This window comes from Polistes fuscatus, unplaced genomic scaffold (assembly GCF_010416935.1).
Source record: "Polistes fuscatus isolate 324 unplaced genomic scaffold, CU_Pfus_HIC Scaffold1, whole genome shotgun sequence".
Taxonomy (NCBI): domain Eukaryota; kingdom Metazoa; phylum Arthropoda; class Insecta; order Hymenoptera; family Vespidae; genus Polistes; species Polistes fuscatus.
Genome location: NW_025112997.1, coordinates 4,046,972 through 4,066,163, shown reverse-complemented (window position 1 = coordinate 4,066,163; position 19,192 = coordinate 4,046,972). Strand labels below are relative to the sequence as shown.

The 19,192-nt window shown below is 30.9% G+C and overlaps 3 protein-coding genes across 5 annotated transcripts in view; 1 reads left to right on the top strand and 2 right to left on the bottom strand.

Annotated features, from left to right (window-relative positions):
- Window positions 1–103: 103 nt before the first annotated feature.
- LOC122518150 (ADP-ribosylation factor-like protein 3) lies at window positions 104–2,219 on the bottom strand. The gene is made up of 5 exons (XM_043636892.1): window positions 2,017–2,219; window positions 1,292–1,420; window positions 1,090–1,221; window positions 561–797; window positions 104–435 (listed from the first exon to the last, which is right to left on the bottom strand). Exons 1-5 carry the CDS (start codon window positions 2,017–2,019, stop codon window positions 394–396), a joined length of 543 nt encoding a protein of 180 aa, XP_043492827.1. The 5' UTR covers window positions 2,020–2,219; the 3' UTR covers window positions 104–393.
- Window positions 2,220–6,236: 4,017 nt separating this feature from the next.
- The window catches only part of LOC122518104 (dopamine receptor 2-like), a 35,075-nt gene continuing 22,119 nt past the window's right edge, over window positions 6,237–19,192 (bottom strand). Inside the window, exons 2-3 of one of the 3 annotated variants that reach the window (XM_043636799.1) lie at window positions 12,144–12,228; window positions 6,237–6,961 (exon numbers count right to left, since the gene is read on the bottom strand). In XM_043636799.1, coding sequence (XP_043492734.1) covers window positions 6,833–6,961; window positions 12,144–12,228 — 214 coding nt within the window. In that variant the 3' untranslated portion in view covers window positions 6,237–6,832. Of the gene's footprint in view, window positions 6,962–10,615; window positions 11,181–11,685; window positions 12,061–12,143; window positions 12,229–19,192 lie in introns of those variants that run through there. The other 2 variants (XM_043636810.1, XM_043636819.1) reach the window with 2 other exon arrangements.
- On the top strand, window positions 12,958–15,289 carry LOC122518096. The gene has a single exon (XM_043636786.1). It carries the CDS (start codon window positions 13,191–13,193, stop codon window positions 15,123–15,125), a length of 1,935 nt encoding a protein of 644 aa, XP_043492721.1. The 5' UTR covers window positions 12,958–13,190; the 3' UTR covers window positions 15,126–15,289.

Genomic DNA, 19,192 nt, shown 5'->3' with positions numbered 1-19,192 from the left:
CCATCTTCGTTTAATATTCTTATCCTTCCACAATAGTACGAAAGTTATTAGCTTAATTTAACTGGAATATATATATATATATATATATATATATATATATATAGTTTATTCTTTTTAACTTTATTTTATCAAACTTATTGCTAATTCGTATTCTCTGTAAGTAGTTGATCTTAAGTCATCGTACTTTCTTTGAAATATAAACCAACGCAACAAAAATACGATCGCTAAAATCAGAGGAAAAAATATCGGAGCGATCTTAGTGAACTTAATAATAATAACAATAATAATAAAAGCATTTTGTCAATGTCTTCTTGTAAATATTAGATAAAAGCAATAAATAAATAATAAGTGGAATGTAAGTAGAAGATGCTGTACAGATCGTAGGGATGATCATTATTTCTTTTTCATATTCTTACACGCCCACTCCAGGCCTTCCTGAATAGAAAAAAAGAAAAGAAGAAAAATTAAATATATTTATAATATTTATATTCTCTCTGAATTATATAAACGCACATAAAATCAGTTTACTTTAATAAATAAATCAAATAAATAAGTTTTACTTTAACACCCTTTCCTTCGGTTGCAACGCAAGATTGTATCTGCCAATCGCGATCTTTGATGTTGTAAAGTCCTAGACCCTCGGCTATTTCCGCTGCTGTCACTGATTGACCTAAATCCTGTTTATTCGCGTATACCAGCAATGGAACACCACTGAGCTTCTCCTCCAATAATAGCTCCGAAAGTTCCTGACCTGTTTCTTCTAATCTTGTGATATCGGCACTGTCTACAACATAAATCTGACAAAAAGGAAATCAATAAAAATACGAACGTGAATATTTCATTAACGTTCCTTTTCCTATTAGGTTCAATCAAAAGTTCGTGCATTTACTGTGTTGCTTCAGATTAGTGCAATTTTTGAAATCAATAAAATTACTTCATACGCGAGTGAAATATTAATTAAACAAAAAAACAATGTATAATACGTGTTGCATTCGTGGACGAGTGATGACACAAAAGATAATATTTTTTTATTATTTTAATTCTTTTTTCTTTTTGTAATACTATTTTGAAAATATTTCATTTACTTACGAGAACGTCGGTATTTTCGAAATAATTTCGCCAATAGGGCCGAATCTTTCTCGCACCACCTATATCCCAAACATTTAATTTAAATCCTTCGCTTTGTACGCTTTTTATATTGAAACCTTGCGTGGGTGTTACCTTACAAATTTCAAATCATAATAATTATCCTTGCCGTAAAAATTAATAATTATTCGTCTTATAAATTCACCTGTGTAATATCCTCGCTAGCCAATGATTTTAAAATCGTTGTTTTTCCAGCATTATCCAAACCTAAAAGTAAAAGGCGTAATTCTTTTTCCGGATTAGAACGTAATTTTCGCAAAATAGATAAAAGACCCTGAAAATAAAGATAAACATCCAATTAATCAAAAGAAATGATGCAAGCTACATATCAGAGGGAGGGGGAGAGAAAGAGAGAGAGAGAGATGAGATTGCAATTGAATTATTCGAACGATCGATAAACACTCTCACCACCAACAACGAAAAGATGCTACTTCCCAAAGTATATTCTATCGTTACAATTTCAAGAATATATATAAATTATCTAATCAATTTATTTAACACACGTATTTTAATGGAAATTTTAAATATATAAATCCAATTTTGTATCAAACTCATGCTTATCTCCAAACAATACTGCAAATTTGTATAACATAAATTTTGTTATAATTATTATACTTTATAAATTATAAATAACTCCTCATAAATATGTATATTATTTCAAAATGAAATTAGTATTTCACAATATTCTTTAATATCGCATATTTCTACATCAAATTTTGATCCTCGCTTTTCAACACAGAGGTTAAAAAAAGTGATACGCGATGTGTTTTACTTTGTGTAAATATTATATATGTATATATGTTGTGTGCAGGAATCAGGTGCATAATATTGTGCATTTGTTTAAATTTATAACAGTTTCTTTGTTGTTACCATTTTGTTTAAAAGCGATCACCGATACTGGAACAAAATTGTTATATTAGGATAGCTTACTATGCGACGTACTATGCGACTCTGTTACGTCTGAACTATGCGATACTTGTTGTGGTTCTTTATCGTATCCAAGGAAACGAATTCATGCCATCTGTACCTTTTAACCAATGATATTTACAAAAATTCAAATGTTCAACGCTTATATTCTGTTTTTCTAAAATTTCTTTGATAACTGATATCTAATTCGTTAATAAAAAAAGAAGTAAATAACCCACACATACAGTGTTATGTTTCTTTTTTATATTAATATAAAATAATAAAATAAATTAATGATTTTTTTTTTTTTAGTGACGAGTCTGCAGGAAGACCATATATATGAGTAAAGAATATAATTTATTTACACTAGTATAACAATTAATAATTATTTAAATAATTTAAAATGTTCAGCCGACTTTTATAAGAATAATAAAAGACAATCAAAGTTAATCAAAAATATCTAATATTAATAAATGTCAATCAATACATTTACTATATTTATATATACTATGAAAGATATTTAAACGCTCTACTCGATTCGAAGTTCATACGTTTTTTCTAATTTCCAATAGAAATCCAGATTTTCTGATAGTAAAATCGTTTTCTCGTGACGCAAAAATTAAAGAAATGTAAGCGGAACGCATGATTATAAAAGAGGTAACACGGAAAAAAAAGTGCGTGTCGTCACTTCCTAGAGCGTTCATTGGTTGAAAATAACGCAAGTAATATCCAATCAAAGTACAGAAAATAAGTAAAGATTGTCGGTAAAATAATTCATGATCTAATGGTAAATTACCGACCATCGGATACCTAATTGTCGGTAAGTTCTTATGGTAAGTCTTAAGGTAAGTTACCATCAGATCTGTAATTGTCAGTTCTTATGGTAAATCTTAAAGTAAGTTACCATCAGATTGTTCATGGGAGTTGCAACTCAAATACAATTATGGCAAACATTTGATTTATAACTGCATATATATATATATATATATATATATTATTAAATTAAATATATTATTAAATATAATATATATTTAATAATATATAATTATTAATAAATTAATTAAATATAATATATTTTAATAATATATAATTAAATATATTAATAAATTAAATATATATATATATATATATATATATATATATATATATATATATACATATGTATTTATTATAAAGGACAGCATATTAGAGACATTTTATTTTAGAGGTACTTAAGTGGTCTTAACAATAATGCTCGTGAGTCATAGCAATTCTGTTTCTTTTTTTTGATCCTTTCTTTATTTTTTCTTCGATTATGAGCCCAGTCGCTTAAAAATTACAGCTACAATATATTTTTCGTTTTTTTTTTTCTTTCTTTTTTTTTTACCATTATCTATAGGATATTTACAGCCGAGGAAAGTTGTTCCACGGTTCTCAAGGTAAAGAGTATTATTTTATTTTACAGAATTCACGAATGTTTACAATTATACAATTTCGGATTACTAAACAGTTGACTTTTTTATTTTACTGTTCTTTCAATCACGGCGATGTAACGTTTTAATATAGTTTTTTTTTTTTCTTATTGTTAAACATATTTTAAATTGAAAATAACGAAACGTTTATTACTCGTCCTGGGGCGATGATATAGATATTTTTATTATCTTATTAAATTAACAGTAAAAGAGACGTGATCATCGTAATTGCGTTCGTGTCAAATTATTTTTTTAACTTACATACTGATTATATCAAGATCACATTTTTATGGACACTGTTTTTAATTCATTTTTTAACGACAAACGTGAAATAATTAAAATATACGAAAATACTGATTCAAGATCATGACACCGCGACAATAATCTTTTTTAAGCGATAATTCTATTTTGAATGAAAAAAATTTATAAATGAAATTTCTTTAATTTTAAATTAAAACGAATAGAGCAAAATTTGAGATCGCACCAATAATCTACAATACAATTGTACAATTGGATGCACATAATTGTTCGTAATTCATGAAATCGAGGAAGACTTCGAATGGGTTGTATGTCACGTATATGTCATTTGTTCGATCGTTCGTTATAAAACAAATTTAATGAAAAACGGTGCTTTGAAGTGGTTTTTGGTTTCTTTTTTTTTAATTTTATTTTATTTTATTTTATTTTATTTTATTTTATTTCATTTTGTCAATTTTCAGTCACGTCGAGATTTTCTTTCACTTATCATTTTTTTTTTGTTTATGTATAATTTATGTTCAATTACATAATATTTTATTACATACATTCGAATGTTTTTAGCACAATTTAACTTAAACGAATAATCGAGTTATTTACAGATTTGTGTATAGAGATTACAGATTGTAACATTGAAGAGCATTAAGATTGTATAATTTATAAAGGTACACGTTGCAGTCTTTTATAATTTATTCTCTTTTTCACATGTGACTAGAAATATTTCGCACAATATTTATTCGAGATACGTAAATTTTCTTATATATATTTATACTTATTAGATTAGAATAGAATCCTCTTGACCATTTTTTCTTTAATATTTCAGTTTGAAACGCCTTTTTATGAGAAATTGATGGAGCCGCATATCTCGTCTCGCAATTCTGAAATTCAATTAACGAGACGAAAATACGATCTCTCTCGTGAATTTCATTTAACGATAATGTAAGTAACACGTTATTCTTCCCTGTCTCTTTTCTTTTTTTTTTTTTATATAATACATTCGAATAGGTCAATTACACGACTTTTCCAAATCATTATTATATTTCCTTTTGCTTTATTATAATTTATATATCCTTCTATTTCGGCTTTGGTTCAACGGGCTAAAATTTCATATCTCGGCTTTGATTTTCGTTCATAGATTTCGATGGACGTTGTACCATATGATTTATTTACGCGAAGATTAAGTCATTAAATTATATGCTAGAAGAATGATTTTCCGAAATATTTAAACACTCCAAAGACCTGACGACGCGTTTGTTAATACAGTCATTCGAAGTAAAATTATTCGCACGCTAAGATATCATCGTATTATCTCACTTGAGTTCATTAGATTATATTTCATTCTCGTTTACATTTTTTTTCTTTTAATCAAATATCTGATAACACGATCTAATTTTATATTTCATTGAGAAATTTATCAAACGATAGAGGATCGTAGAAATTCAAAAAAAACAGATCATAAATACCAAAGACAAATTCAAACAAAAGTGATAAAAAAGAACGAACGTTGGGTTGGCTTTGATAATTAAATAAATTAGCCATAAATTTCCCCTCCTCTTTCCATACCTTGGCGTCCGAATATTTTTATGAATTACTGTATCTAACGCAACGTACATTAGGATATGCAAGTAGAGCGTAACATATTTTATCAAGGTCTAAGCTAGTTATTATCCTGACTCTTGCATTTTATCGATTCGAAATATTACTGCTTTCTTTTTATACTTTTATTTTATTTCTCCTTTTCCAAACTCGCGATCTTTTCGTAAAGTTTCATTTCTCATATACGCATACTTCCCCAATCGTACGGGATATGATAGAAAAAAAAAAAAGTGTACTTCGGAGTCTTTGGAGTTAAATCATGTCCATCGTGTTTCGTTTTATTATTATTTTTTTTTTGTGTTTTTTTACTTTTTTTTTCTTGGTCGCGCGTCTTAAAGTTTTTTTTTTTTACGTAAAAAGTATCCAAAGCTCTAGAGAATCGTTCGTTTCCACATTTTTTTTATTTTATTTTTCAATATCAAAAATTGCTTCCTAATTTGTGCAATACGTAGCACACGTGATAATACATATTATCATAATTTATAATAGATTTCATTTCGAATATATTTGCTTATTATTATATACACATATGTGCGCGTCGGTACGCATCAATGATGATTATTATTATTATTACGCGTTCACTATTGATTTAGATTAATTATATAATATATATATATATATCTATCTAATTGTGATTTTTTTTTCTTAACACCGCTCGAACGGCAAAGAATTCGTAATTCGCAAAAATGAATGATTTTCTTTCCGATGCTTTCAATACTGATCTCAAGATTTAATATGTAGCGTAACAATTATCTCTACTGCATAAATATTTAACAATACTTTGAATAGATAGATAGATAGAGAGAGAGAGAGAGAGAGGGAGAGAGATAGAGAAAGATAAGGAATATGTAAGAAAGCAAGAAGCAAACGAAATGTTCTTTACTTCCAAGCGTGTTTCTTCATTTTAAACTAATATTAACATATGTTTAATATCCCATTGCTTTCGTTATCGCAATTATCATAATGTAACTATCGAAAAATATCAACTCGTCGTTATCAACTCGTTACGAGTCGAATAGACGCGAAGTAAAGTAAGTATAAAAAAAGAAAAGAAAGAAAAATGATATTGAGAAAAAAGTATTGTTAAAAATATGAAAAAGATTGCGAGTAAAAATGATAAAACATTATCGTTTTATAATACTAATATAATTAGGTATATCTACCTACCTATGATATTTTGCGTAGGTGTATTTATTGCGCTACAAATAAACGAAATTAATTTGTATAATTTACAAACATAGCAACACGTGTAGTGAGATCACTTGTTCCCTTATTTATTCCTCTCGTCATACGTAATCCTTTCTTTCTTTCTTTTCTTTTTCTTTTTTTTTTCTTTTTTTGTGGAATGATCCATTTCCCATGTAATACACGTGTAAAATGTGTATTTAGTACTCATGCGATGGTATATTATCGTATCACGCGTCCCGGAAACGTATGGCTCTTTCACGACGTGGCCCTGAACGGGCCCCAGGGTGACGTCACATTCCCCCAGTGTTATAGTTAGGTAGACCAGTTCCAGACACACAGGCACCCCCATCGCTGCTTTGGCTGACACTGCTATAACTAACGCTACTCGTTTGCCCGCTAGCTCCCATTCCGGAAACGTACTGAAATCAGAATAAAGATCACGCATTCGAAATATATATGCATGTATATATACCTTTTCTTCTTCTTTTTTTCCTTACTTTGTCATTGTGCCCAAAATTGATCAATAAATTACGTAAACATAGTAGAAGAGTGCACTGCGATCTCGTGACGTATTATAATATATAAAGGAATAAACGTGTGTGATATTAAAACGTGTGATATAACATCGAAAGAATTCAATTGACTATCCCAATCATCATCGATAGAAAGTAGAAAGTAAAAATATAGAAATAAAAAAAAAACAAAATCTGCGAATTAGTTTGATCATTTAATTAGGTACAAAAATGTAAATTTTGAATACGAATATTATTGGACACGCTGATATATTATACAAATCTAACCAACACATTCGTATATGATTTAGCGATTCGACTGACTTAATAATCGTAAACCAGAATATGTTGGTTTGATTTCATTTACGCGTTTCTATCATTAAAAATTGTTTTCACGCTTCGGCGTGGAAGCAAATTAATGTTACACGAACGATGCCGAGCAACTCTCAATCGTCGTATTAGCGTGCGTGTGCGTATGCGTGTGGGTGTGTGTGTGTGTATGCGTGTGTGTGTAACACAATTGTATGCACGTTTATTTGAATAACGAGTGTCGATTCTGTTATACGCGTAAGGTATTACAGTTTCGTATTTGCATACGCTTTTTCATGCGTATATACGCACAGTTGGTTAGAAAAGGTGTCTCGCCGCCTTCAACACTCTCGTTTAAGTTTCCTTCATCGTTCATATTATTCGTTCTAATAACGCGTGTAATACGAAGTGAATGATGATAAAGTTAAAAAGATAAAGATAGAATGATCGCTTTTTTATTCGATCTTTCTAAAAGACTTTTACGAACACGAGAAGATAAATAATTATAAATCATGAACAAAAATAATTCTGTATTACGATGAATAATAAATCAATTTGTTACACTATAATTAATATAAATTTAACTTCTATATTATAAGCTTCATAAATTTAGCTACCTCTTTCTTTTTGTTATCTTGGGGAAAGTACTTCATAGATATTATTTCTCGTTTAATAAAGACAGAAAGTTTATATGCAAATATACAAAGAATTAATATTTTGAATTTCGCGCGCGAATAAGGGAACGCGCACGCGTGTATAGGATATCATTTGTTTTATTACACCCTCCGAGAAGGGAGGGACGATCGATCGACCGACCCCATGCTACTGGTTAACTTAACCACTTTCGGTCCTCGGTGTGTTCCCTTTAAAGGTCGCCACGGATCATTGGCATGAGCTTTACACTTTATGGCTTGTCCACTTCGTACCACTGACTTGACTTCTTTTGCACCGATTCACGACAACTAATGTAAAAAAGAACCAACCAACTACCATCTCACCTACGAGAACAAGAAAGAACCTCGGAGTCGAATTAATAAAATAAAAAAACAAAAAACACAATTCTTATTATACTACCAAATAGTTAAATGAAAAAAAGAGAAGAAGAGGAATAGAAAGAGAGAGAGAGAGAGATTTTTATTAAACTAATTTATTTGTTATTTCAAAAATTCAAATATGATATAATTAGATATCGATTTTAATTATCCAGTTACATTTAGTGTAATGAATTAAAACGAGATAGAACATATTGTACTTTGAATTTTATAACACCTGTCGTAATCATTGGCTGTACATGTTAATGCTAGTCTCTCTCTCTCTCTCTCTCTCTCTCTCTATCTATCTATCTCTCTCCCTTTCCCTATCTCTCCCTCTTTTACACGTTGATTCTTTCTTTAATTAACTAAACATCATCGAATACGATTGAATTCATCGAACCAAATAACGATGGCTTCTGTGAAATAATTTCGCGATACTCTGATATTAATATCTCTTCTATTCGTTAATATGCTCGACGAATATTCGAGGAGACTCATTTTCGTTAATCTATGAGATTAAACTAAACCAGTTGTAGATCCGTTGATGAATCATGATGCGAGATGTTTCAAAACGGACGAATAATTTGTAATAGAGAAGATAGAATTATAAAATTTCTTTCGCGTGAGATCGTTTGGAAATATTTCTTTATTTTCGCGTTATGAAAATTCGTCGAATTAAAAATGAAATAAAAACTTCGAATAAGAAAATAACAGGAATTTTTTAGAATATAATTTAAATTATACGATGAGAAGAAAATTCGCTATTATAATGTTAATGTCGCGTCAAAAATTTATAACGTAATTCATAAAGATAAAAATCAGTGAAATTTTCAACGAATTATTACGTCTCTCTTTCCCTTCCTTCTTTAGAAAATGTAAATCGTGCGCATCCGAATATAAATGATATCGATGAATTATTATCGTTGCTCGAGGGTACAGTATAGAATGCTACAATATCCTATTACATTAAAATCATCAATGGTTATATATTATGCTGCGTACACAGTTGAATATTATTCCTATACAAAGTTACGAATTTCTGTATATGATTTTGACACTAGATTTTCAAATTATAATACGTTTGTCTCTCTTTCTATCCCGTCAACGTTACGAGAAACATATTGGAAACATCTGGTAAAACGATTGTAACTGATTTTTTCCCCTTTTAATATTAATATCTTGCCAAAGTTTTCATTTTTATGTACGTGTGCGTAGAAGCGGAGGAGGATCTCTACGAAGTATACAAAAAAATTCTTTCTTTGATTTTTATAATCGTTTTATTCAATTAATTTGAACAAAAAAAATGCCTCGTATTATTAAATTATCGATACGAAGACAATCGCATGCATACAATCGATGTTGGATTTATCGAGCAGTAGTAAAAAAATAAAAAATATAAATATAGGGATGTGCTTCGTGGTGCTTGTTGAGCGTTTGTTTTTTCAAAAATGTGATTTTCACATCAAATATCTTCGTAGGTGCTCGATTAATTTTACACGTGCGCGCATATATATATATATATTTTTTTTTTCAACAGTCAAGTTCATTTTACTAACGTGCCAGTGCAATAAAAAAAAAATTGTATACACAGAGGGGGTGTTTCGTTAAACTTTGAATAGAAATAAAGGTGGAAAAGAGTGAGAGAAAGTAGGAGAGAAAAAATATATGCATAATGTCTAGATATATATGTAAAATATATGTATACTACACATATACATATACGCTTTAGCGCGCATTTCCACGCGCGTATATGCGTGTGCGTCGTGTGCGTGTAAAACTTGTGTGGACGGTTGTTATTACATTCACAAATCAACGTACCGAGGTTCTTTGTTTTCTACAGGGTTGGCGACAAGTCTCCTCCATCAGAGCGATTCGGTAACTGGTGAAAAAGGCATGGGTGATAAAAGGGGGAGGGGGGTGGTCAGGGGGGTCACTTAAGAAACCATTTACTTGGGTAGGATTTTTTAATCGGATATAATATTATGCGAATAAACGCATCGTCGTTTCGTGATCGTAGTGCCATTCAAATGTTTTATCGATTATTATTTATATATTTCATTGAAAAAGCAAAAGTTTTTCTTTTTTTTTTCTTTTTTTTCTTTCGAGATACTCCGACGCATACTTACTTACTTCGACACGATAATATATCTTTATATATATATGTATATGTATATATATATATATACACACGTATGTTTTATAGTGCTTTTTTTTTCTCTTTTCTTTTTGCATCCTTATTTTTATGAAACGATTGCAAAAACTTTCCGACCACTTAAGCTTCCCAAAAAAAAAAGAAAAAAAAAAACAAAAATAGAGCGATTGCAACGATACAAGATTTTTATTGTTCACCTATATATAATATTGTGAAAAAACGATATGTAACATCGAGATATGTGATAAATTACCGTGACATTATGATGATATACTATTATATCCCCGCGCGTATTTTTATTTATTTCTAAATGAATTTCGATTCGAAGATTCTCCGTTCGGCTTTGTTAAAATACACACTAGACGATTTTTATTCGACGAATAATCATTATATTTTGAATAAGCGTGCACCGTAGACGCCTTAATAATGTATTCCGTCGTATTTGGTTGGAACGGATAGGACTTTTGATATAATGGCGTAGGTAGTACTTCGAGGATAACGACGATTTTTCGACGATCGTGTCGCGTCGATAATCCCGTCGTTAAATGTAGGTTTGTTCACCCGAATTCTCTCGGCTTCTTCGCATGTGGTGGAGCGAGTAAGCAGAATAGTACCTTCCGGATGAGAATCTCTGAAAAAAACGGAAGCTACACTTGCCAACTGTACCAAAAAAAACCTTCTACCAAAACTTGCTAGGTGTAGCAAACACCATCTTCGACGTTCTTTCTTCCTTTCTTCTTCTATGATTCATCAGATTTGTTCGAATCACTTGGTTTTACGATCAAACATCACGTTCAATGTTTTACGCGTATACTTTCTTTTTTTTCTTATTTTCGAATTAATCATTAATATATAATCTCATTATGAATTAATTATAATTAAATATTTATTTATAATCTTTGATTTTTCATAATATTGTAATATTAATATACGACGAACAACAGATTGTCGGAGGAATCATTTAGAATATATCTAATGGAATTAACGATAACGAAATTCATTTGGATTGGAATAACCAACAAGTTACGACGAACCCCATCTCACTTGGAAACTCGCGTTTTATTTGATGCCTACGAGAGAGATTATAAGCACTGGTAAATAACGTATAACGGATTTCTTCTTTTTTTTTTGTTATGAACTTTAAATATCAACTTCACCTGTTGATGATGTAAATTAATTAGATTAATAGAAGAAGAACACGATAAAATAACTCGAGTGAACAACTTGAAATAACTTTGAAAGCGAACACTCGACGAACCTCCCCCACCCGTCGTAAGCGGAATTTGATGATATTTTCTGAATGAGAAAACTTTCATCAAACTATCGATCTCGTCTATATTATACCTGCATATTTCGCCATTTACAAATGGATGAAAATTCAAACACGACAAGTATCTGGATATTATATTATTTTTTTTATTTATTTATATCCATTTTCTCGTTGTAACGTTGCAATCGTCGAGGAAAGAAAAATACTAAACGTAGATATAAATGAGTTTTCGTATATAAAGCTGGAATAGAAGAAAAATAATATCATAAATTAAACTATTCGTTTTCTTATTCGCGAATAAATTTGTTTGTCCATATGTCTCACCTGACTAGGTTTACATCGAAAAGCCGGCTGATATCTCCTTCTCATTCGTCTTGGACAACATACGCATAATATCCTTACGAATGCCCTGAAACAACAACAACAACAACAACAATAACAAGATAATATTTATTTTAACGTTAATTACGAATAAAATGAATGAATTGCATTTTGAACAAACAAACAAAAAATGAAATACTTTATGTTCCTTTGGGTCGTCACGATATATCGATATATCAAATCAATTCTGATTAAATCCAAGGTGCATTTTCTGTCACCGAAATAAAAGCAAACACTAAAATATGGTCGTACTACTTTTCCAATGATGAGTTTGCGCCATGCACGGAACATGTTACCAATTTGTTGCATGCTATTCTAATGCTAAGATCGCATGATCGAAGCGCATTGCTTTTTCTTTTCTTTTTTTTTCAAGTGCCACGTTCGTTTGTACAATATTAGCATAGGGACCATTAGGGTTGGTGTAAAAGTGACACGAGATAGATATTGTTCATTTTACGGTTTCAATAAACGCAAACAGCTCTTCCCTTTTAAGTTTAACGGTTATTATTTTGAGCAAAAAAAAAATACGTCCAATTTGAAATGAAATTCATTCGAAATAAACAATGAAATTTGTTTTTTTGCAAAAATTAATATTACATATTGTATTATTATTGAGAAAATAATTCAAAATTGTTTTTATAATGATACGAATAATAAATTGAAATAAACGATACATCTGAGTAATATTACAATTCTTGATACATTTAAATCGCGTGATCTTTCTCTCAAACACTCGAGAGAGAGAGAGAAAGAGAGAGTATGAGACTGTTGAAATAATATTTATTTAGAAAACGCGAACATGATATCGATGGTCGTTGTTGCGATGCGCAGTTTCGATTACAACTTTGAATATAATACGTTCTGGGAAAAAAAAAACAAACAAACAAAAAATAATAAAAAGAAAGAAAAAAAGAAACGCAAGAAACACAGAAACGAGATTGTTTCAGTTTTATCGTAGTTCGCCACTCGAATACAACGACGACGACGACGATGTCAACGATGCTACTTTCAATCGCAATCATAGGAATGCTATTTCAAATAGTTTCCGGCATTATGGTACCAGACTTTAGGTACGAATTGGAACAATTGGAAAAAGAGTTGCAGAAAGAAGAAGAACAAATACAGAAGGGTGATCGTTCATTGATCATTGCTGACACGATGCATCGATATACCAAAAGTAATTTAGATTTACAATGGACACCATGCATCACGAGTTACCTGCGAAATCATTCGAAATATTCGACGATCGTTCTTATGTCAAACACATCATCGTCGTCGTCATTCGAAGATAATTTTGCTAATACAGATTTGCTTGTACGTATCTTTCAAGCCGAGATCACGATGTACACGTTGAACAATAACGAACATCTTAATACAAGCAGAGAAGTATCCTCCGTAATTGTCGTCATCGAAAACTTGGATGATTTGGAAAGAAAAAATTGTTCTCGTTATCTCGAGATTTGTGCTTACGAGTTATGCAACTTCGTTATAATAATAGCATCGAAAATCTTCGAGGAGGAAGATAACTTTCTCGAAGAAGCCGACAACATACAACAATTGTTGTGGTTGGAACGAGTAAGTAAAATCGTCATTTTGGGAAGTACTAGAAATAATACCATATTATTAGCTGCTACTAGATCCTTTAAACCTGACGAATTGTGTACTCCATCACCGCCGATTGTTCTAAGCAAGTGCCAAGGAAACATTTGGAAAGGTGAACGTGACATCGACGATGATTTTCAAATGAACGGTTGCTCGCTGGTAGTTGGTTACAACGATAATCCATTTTATTCTTTCGTAAATAACGAAACGGACGAAGAAAATATCTTAGGATTGGAAGGTGTCATCGTTAAGGAGATATTGTCCAATATGAACGGCCGATTGATCAAAGAAATGATATCGTTGACGGGTAACATGAGTATCGACAATGATTTTAAAACGATAATGTATAGTACAGATCAACGAATCGATTTGCTCCTAGGCGGTCATTTATGGAATCCTGACGAAGATAAGGATTATACGATTGCTTACGAAATGATACCGCTCGTTTGGATGATGCCAAACAAAGCTAACGTTTCGTTGCGCGGTTTGATCGCGCCATTTGGAACAACCGTATGGCTGGTAATCTTAGGTGTTCTATTATTAGGTATACTCGTCAAATGTTTCATCATTAAAAACGTATCTTTTCTCGACATTTCGGCGTTAATCATCGGAGTTTCGGTGTCACGTCAACCTGTAGAAACTTCCAGTCGCATATTGTTCCTATCTTGGGCTCTGTTTGGTTTCTTCATTAGTCAATATTATCTAGCTTCGTTGTCGGAACAATTAATTAACGCCTCGAATCTTCAAATAGAAACTATGGAGGAATTGATATCGTCTGGAATAGAATTGGGTGGTATTAGCAGATACGCCGAATTGTTCGACGAAAGGGAAGAATATGAGGAGGACGATGAAGAAACTAAAGAAATCAATCGTATTATACGAGAAAAAATTCACGAATTTTCTTTCGACGATTATATTAAACAATGTATGGATCTGTTCGATGGAAAAAATACGAGTATGGCGTTAATCGTTAAGTTAAACGTATCTGATTATCATTTGCATTCGATAAAAAACGTCAACGTGTTGAACGAAAATATGGGTACTCATCCTGTAGCAATCGTTACCTGGAGAGGATTTCCATGCTTGAAGAAGATTAATATCAAAATGCAACAGCTAATTGAAAGTGGCATTATTAAATATTGGACTAAATTAATCGCAATGAATGGAAGTTATTTTGATCTAATTGACGAAATACATTTCGATGACGATATCAATCTCGAAAGCGTAGCACCTAGTTTTTTATTATTAATTATTGGTTATCTAACTGGAATACTTATTTTTATTATCGAACTAATTGTTTTTTCGAGCAAATCTTCAAAATAACGTTCAACCTATTCTCTCTTTTACTTTGTTTATTTAAATACAATAGGCAAATTGTTTTCAACGTTAATCGTGCAAACGAGCCAACGTCTTTTTTACCATCAAAATATCTTATTGTTATCTAATATAACGCGAGAGTTTAATTATACGCTTTTGTAGGATATAATTCTGCGAAGAAAAATAAAAAATAAAATAAAGCGCTCGTTGAGATATTTAATTATCGTGATAATTTTAACCACATCGTTATATTTATTTACTTAATGAAAAACAATAAAATACGATAATGAACGAAATAAAAAAAATGCGCCTCGGAAGAAAAGATAATTGATTTTTTACTTAATTTGTTAACATTTTTTCTTTCTTTTTTTACATTATTAATCAAAGTATCGATTTACGTCGTTGATTAAAAATATTTTCAAAAGATTTCCCTTTTCGACGGTAAGAGTGGATTATTGTATAGTGTGATTATTACCGAGGATCGTAATAAAGTCACCTAGGTTTTTAAATAGGGTAATCACGAAAGCAGGATGCCTTTTTTCAAGAGTTTATTAGAAAACTTTCCTGTAATTCCATTAAAACTCTTCCTTTTTTTCTCTTTAACTACTCTTCTATGAAAAGAAAGATAGATAGAGAGAGAGAAAATTATTATTATTATACTTAAAATTCGCATAGTATTATGGTATTATAGTTGAAAGTATAGGGAGTATCTATTATCGCCTACTAATTATTCATTAAAAGTCTATTAAATATGCATTTATTATATGCTTTATTTATATTCATTATTCTTCCGTACTTTTCCATCTATCTTATTTCAAATAGTGTCTAATTATTACAAATGATATTGAAATTATAAATTCGCTCGTATATATACATAAATATATATGCATGGTACGATCATTATATGGATTATTAATAATGAATTGTTTAAAATAAAATAATATGTACCATTGACGTTCACAAAATGTTCTTTTTCGTTAAAGGAAGCATCGTTATTTTTCTTCTTTTGTAATTATAAAACTAATATAATCAAATATGTTTACACTTTATATACCTGATAAACCTTTTATCATAGCGTAAGAATAGTTATGTCCATTATTTCATTCGCCAGAAGCACGTCTCATCATAATCACGATACAATACAGACGAAATTAACGGCATCGTGGCTCTTCGTGGCCTTGGGATAAGCTGTGAGATTAATTAATGATCCAACCATCATCAGTCACTGTCTTAATTCTTGATCGCATAACGAGTACGTAGATGGACTCGGACAAGATGCTATTTACCGATTACGTGGATATACGTACCTAATCATTAAGTGTTTATCAAAAATGAATTTTCTTATCGATTTTATCGAATCTTATTAAAGAAATTATTTGTTTTAGATATCAACGAGATTAATATGATATTAAATGACAATAATGGTTAGAAACTTTCAATAATATCTAACGTAATAATATATACAATAATATTATATTTATTAATTTATTTATATCGCGTTTCCCCCTTTTTTTCTCTGAATCTTGCATAAAATATTTTCAAGAGATTTATTTTTAATTTCAATCTCAAATACACTCCCTACTTTTCTCATATAAAATTATACTACATTAATAAACGTCGACGAAGTAAAAAAGAAAAAAGTAGAAGAAGAAAAGAAAAAGAAAGAAATTTGAATCCAGGTCGTTTTGTTATTTTCATTTTTTTTTGTTCTCTCTCTCTCTCTCTCTCTCTCTCTCTTGCTTAACGTTTAATATATTTTATATTCTTTGATCGTTATAAAATTGAGCAATTCGAGAGTCAGTCTACTTGAAATCCCTTCGATGCTCTCTCTCTCTCTCTCTCTCTCTCACACTATCTCTTGTCAAAGTCCCTTTGAGTAGATTTTTCTTTCTCATCAGAAAATACTCGACGAGCAAAGATAAAAAAGTTAAGAAGGATACTTTCTGTAATACGATATATTATATTATATTGCGGTTAAATCCAAGGAAAACAAAACAAACAAAAATATAAAAAGAACAAAATATAAGTCAAAGTAAGAAGATGTCGTAGACATGGAGTAAGATTTTATACTACAACGAACTAACGAAGTTTATTACGATTAACGAAGTTACAAGGGCCTTGGAAAAGCGCAACACAGTATACATACTTACATGCTTACTAACATAAGACTGACAAAGTGTCCCCGAGGAGAGAGAGCAAGAATTTCGAAAGGTATGAAAGATAAGTGTTATGGGGGGATGGATGGAAGTGGGGTGAGGTTTATGGTAGAAGAGAACTAGACGTTGTAAGTTGAAGCAAAGGGCAAAGAAATGGGGGTGGGGGGCGGAAAAATGAGGAAAACGTTACTGCAACAAGCAATACGTTAAGTATTTGACTATACTTCTTCTGTATATACTTATCCGCGAGTTGAAAAAATAATCCTAAATAACATTGAAAGAAGTCATTAAAAGCGAATATAATCTAAATGAATTTTGTTATGCTAGCTGTTCGTAATACTGGTAATACGCTTTTAGAGTACCTTATTTCTTAATTGCAAAAAGCATTCATTGCACTCGACCATAATATTATAAAATATATATTCATATATATATAGAAGGTATACGTTTACCTAAGTTTGAAAAAAAAAGTAAAAAAGCATTGAAATATTTTTCTTTGGTCGGTCAATGAGGGACGGGGGGAGGGGAGGGGAGGGGGGAAGGTTGTTTGAAAGGTGCTTGAATTATTTCTTCCTACTGATCTTTAGAATATCCTTGGAGTTTACATTAGTATAGCCTTTTTAACGAATAACGAATGATTCATTAAGTCGTTCGAGTTATGGTTAAAAAGAGACCTTTTCTCTCGAAAGTTTTCAATGATCACGCTAAATGTTACTACTCTTGATTATTATTATATAAAAAGATATTATATTAAAAAGATCTTTGCCAATGTTTGTAATAAATGTTATCATCAACTGTTATCTGCAATCATAGTTGATAAAATCCCGTTAAGATTAATGTCGCAAATGGAAAGAAACGAAATCGATAAAGTGGCTTTATTCTTTTAATACTTTCTCTTCTTTTCTTTTATTTCTTTTTTTCTTTTCTCTCATTTACTTAGCTCCCCTTTACGATAAAATAATATTTTCAAATTGTTAAAGTCAATAAGTGAAAAGGGAAGGGGTGGAAAAAAAAGTGAGAAAGGAGACGTATCGAGTGGAATAATAGTAATTGTTCTATCAAAAGATGATGATGATATCAGGATTATCCATTTTTCTCTCGGTAGAACGCGGTTTTTTTTAACCCTTTGCACTCGAGGCCTTTTTCGCTTGCTCGAACCAACAACTCGAGACGATTTCGGCCAAATTAAGTAGACATTTTACAGATACTTTAAAAACATTTATAAACAAACAAGCGTATAGAAATAATAACGTATCATCAGTTTATTCATTTATATGTCGAAAAAAACAAACTTTGATAAATACTACACTCTGTAATTAGTTTTGGTTGAGTTGACACTTGAAATGAGCCTGGCGCCGTATCGGCGCCGCTCGAGTGCAAAGGGTTAATATTACATTCGAGAGGGGAAAAAATCATATCATTATCTGCTTAAATATTTTATTAATCGTATTTTTTTTTGTATATATATATATTATTAACTCTGCCTGCATGATCGCTAGACGGATCAGGATCAGCGATCATGTTGTCGGTCCTAAGCCCGGGAAAAGGAGGAAGGTTGTTGGATCAGGTTAGCTCCCTACCCAACGTAAAAAAAAATTTGCGGCTCATAGAAACGACACTCTGTCTATTAGCAGAATGGACAACAAGAATCGGCAGAATTGCACGGGATAAATCACCGATTGGCCGCAGAAGTACGGGGCGCCCACGAAAACGATGGTGCGACAATTTAACAGTGCAATAGGCAGAAAAACGTCGTTACGAAACAGGCAACTTACCTAAATTAAAGAATGAAGAAGAAGAAGATATATATTATTTTCATTAGAATGTCTAAGAATTATCAAAATAATTTTAGGGAACAAAATTGGTAATAACGCGAAGAGGGAATCCATACAATGATAAATTAATGACTGCAAATGT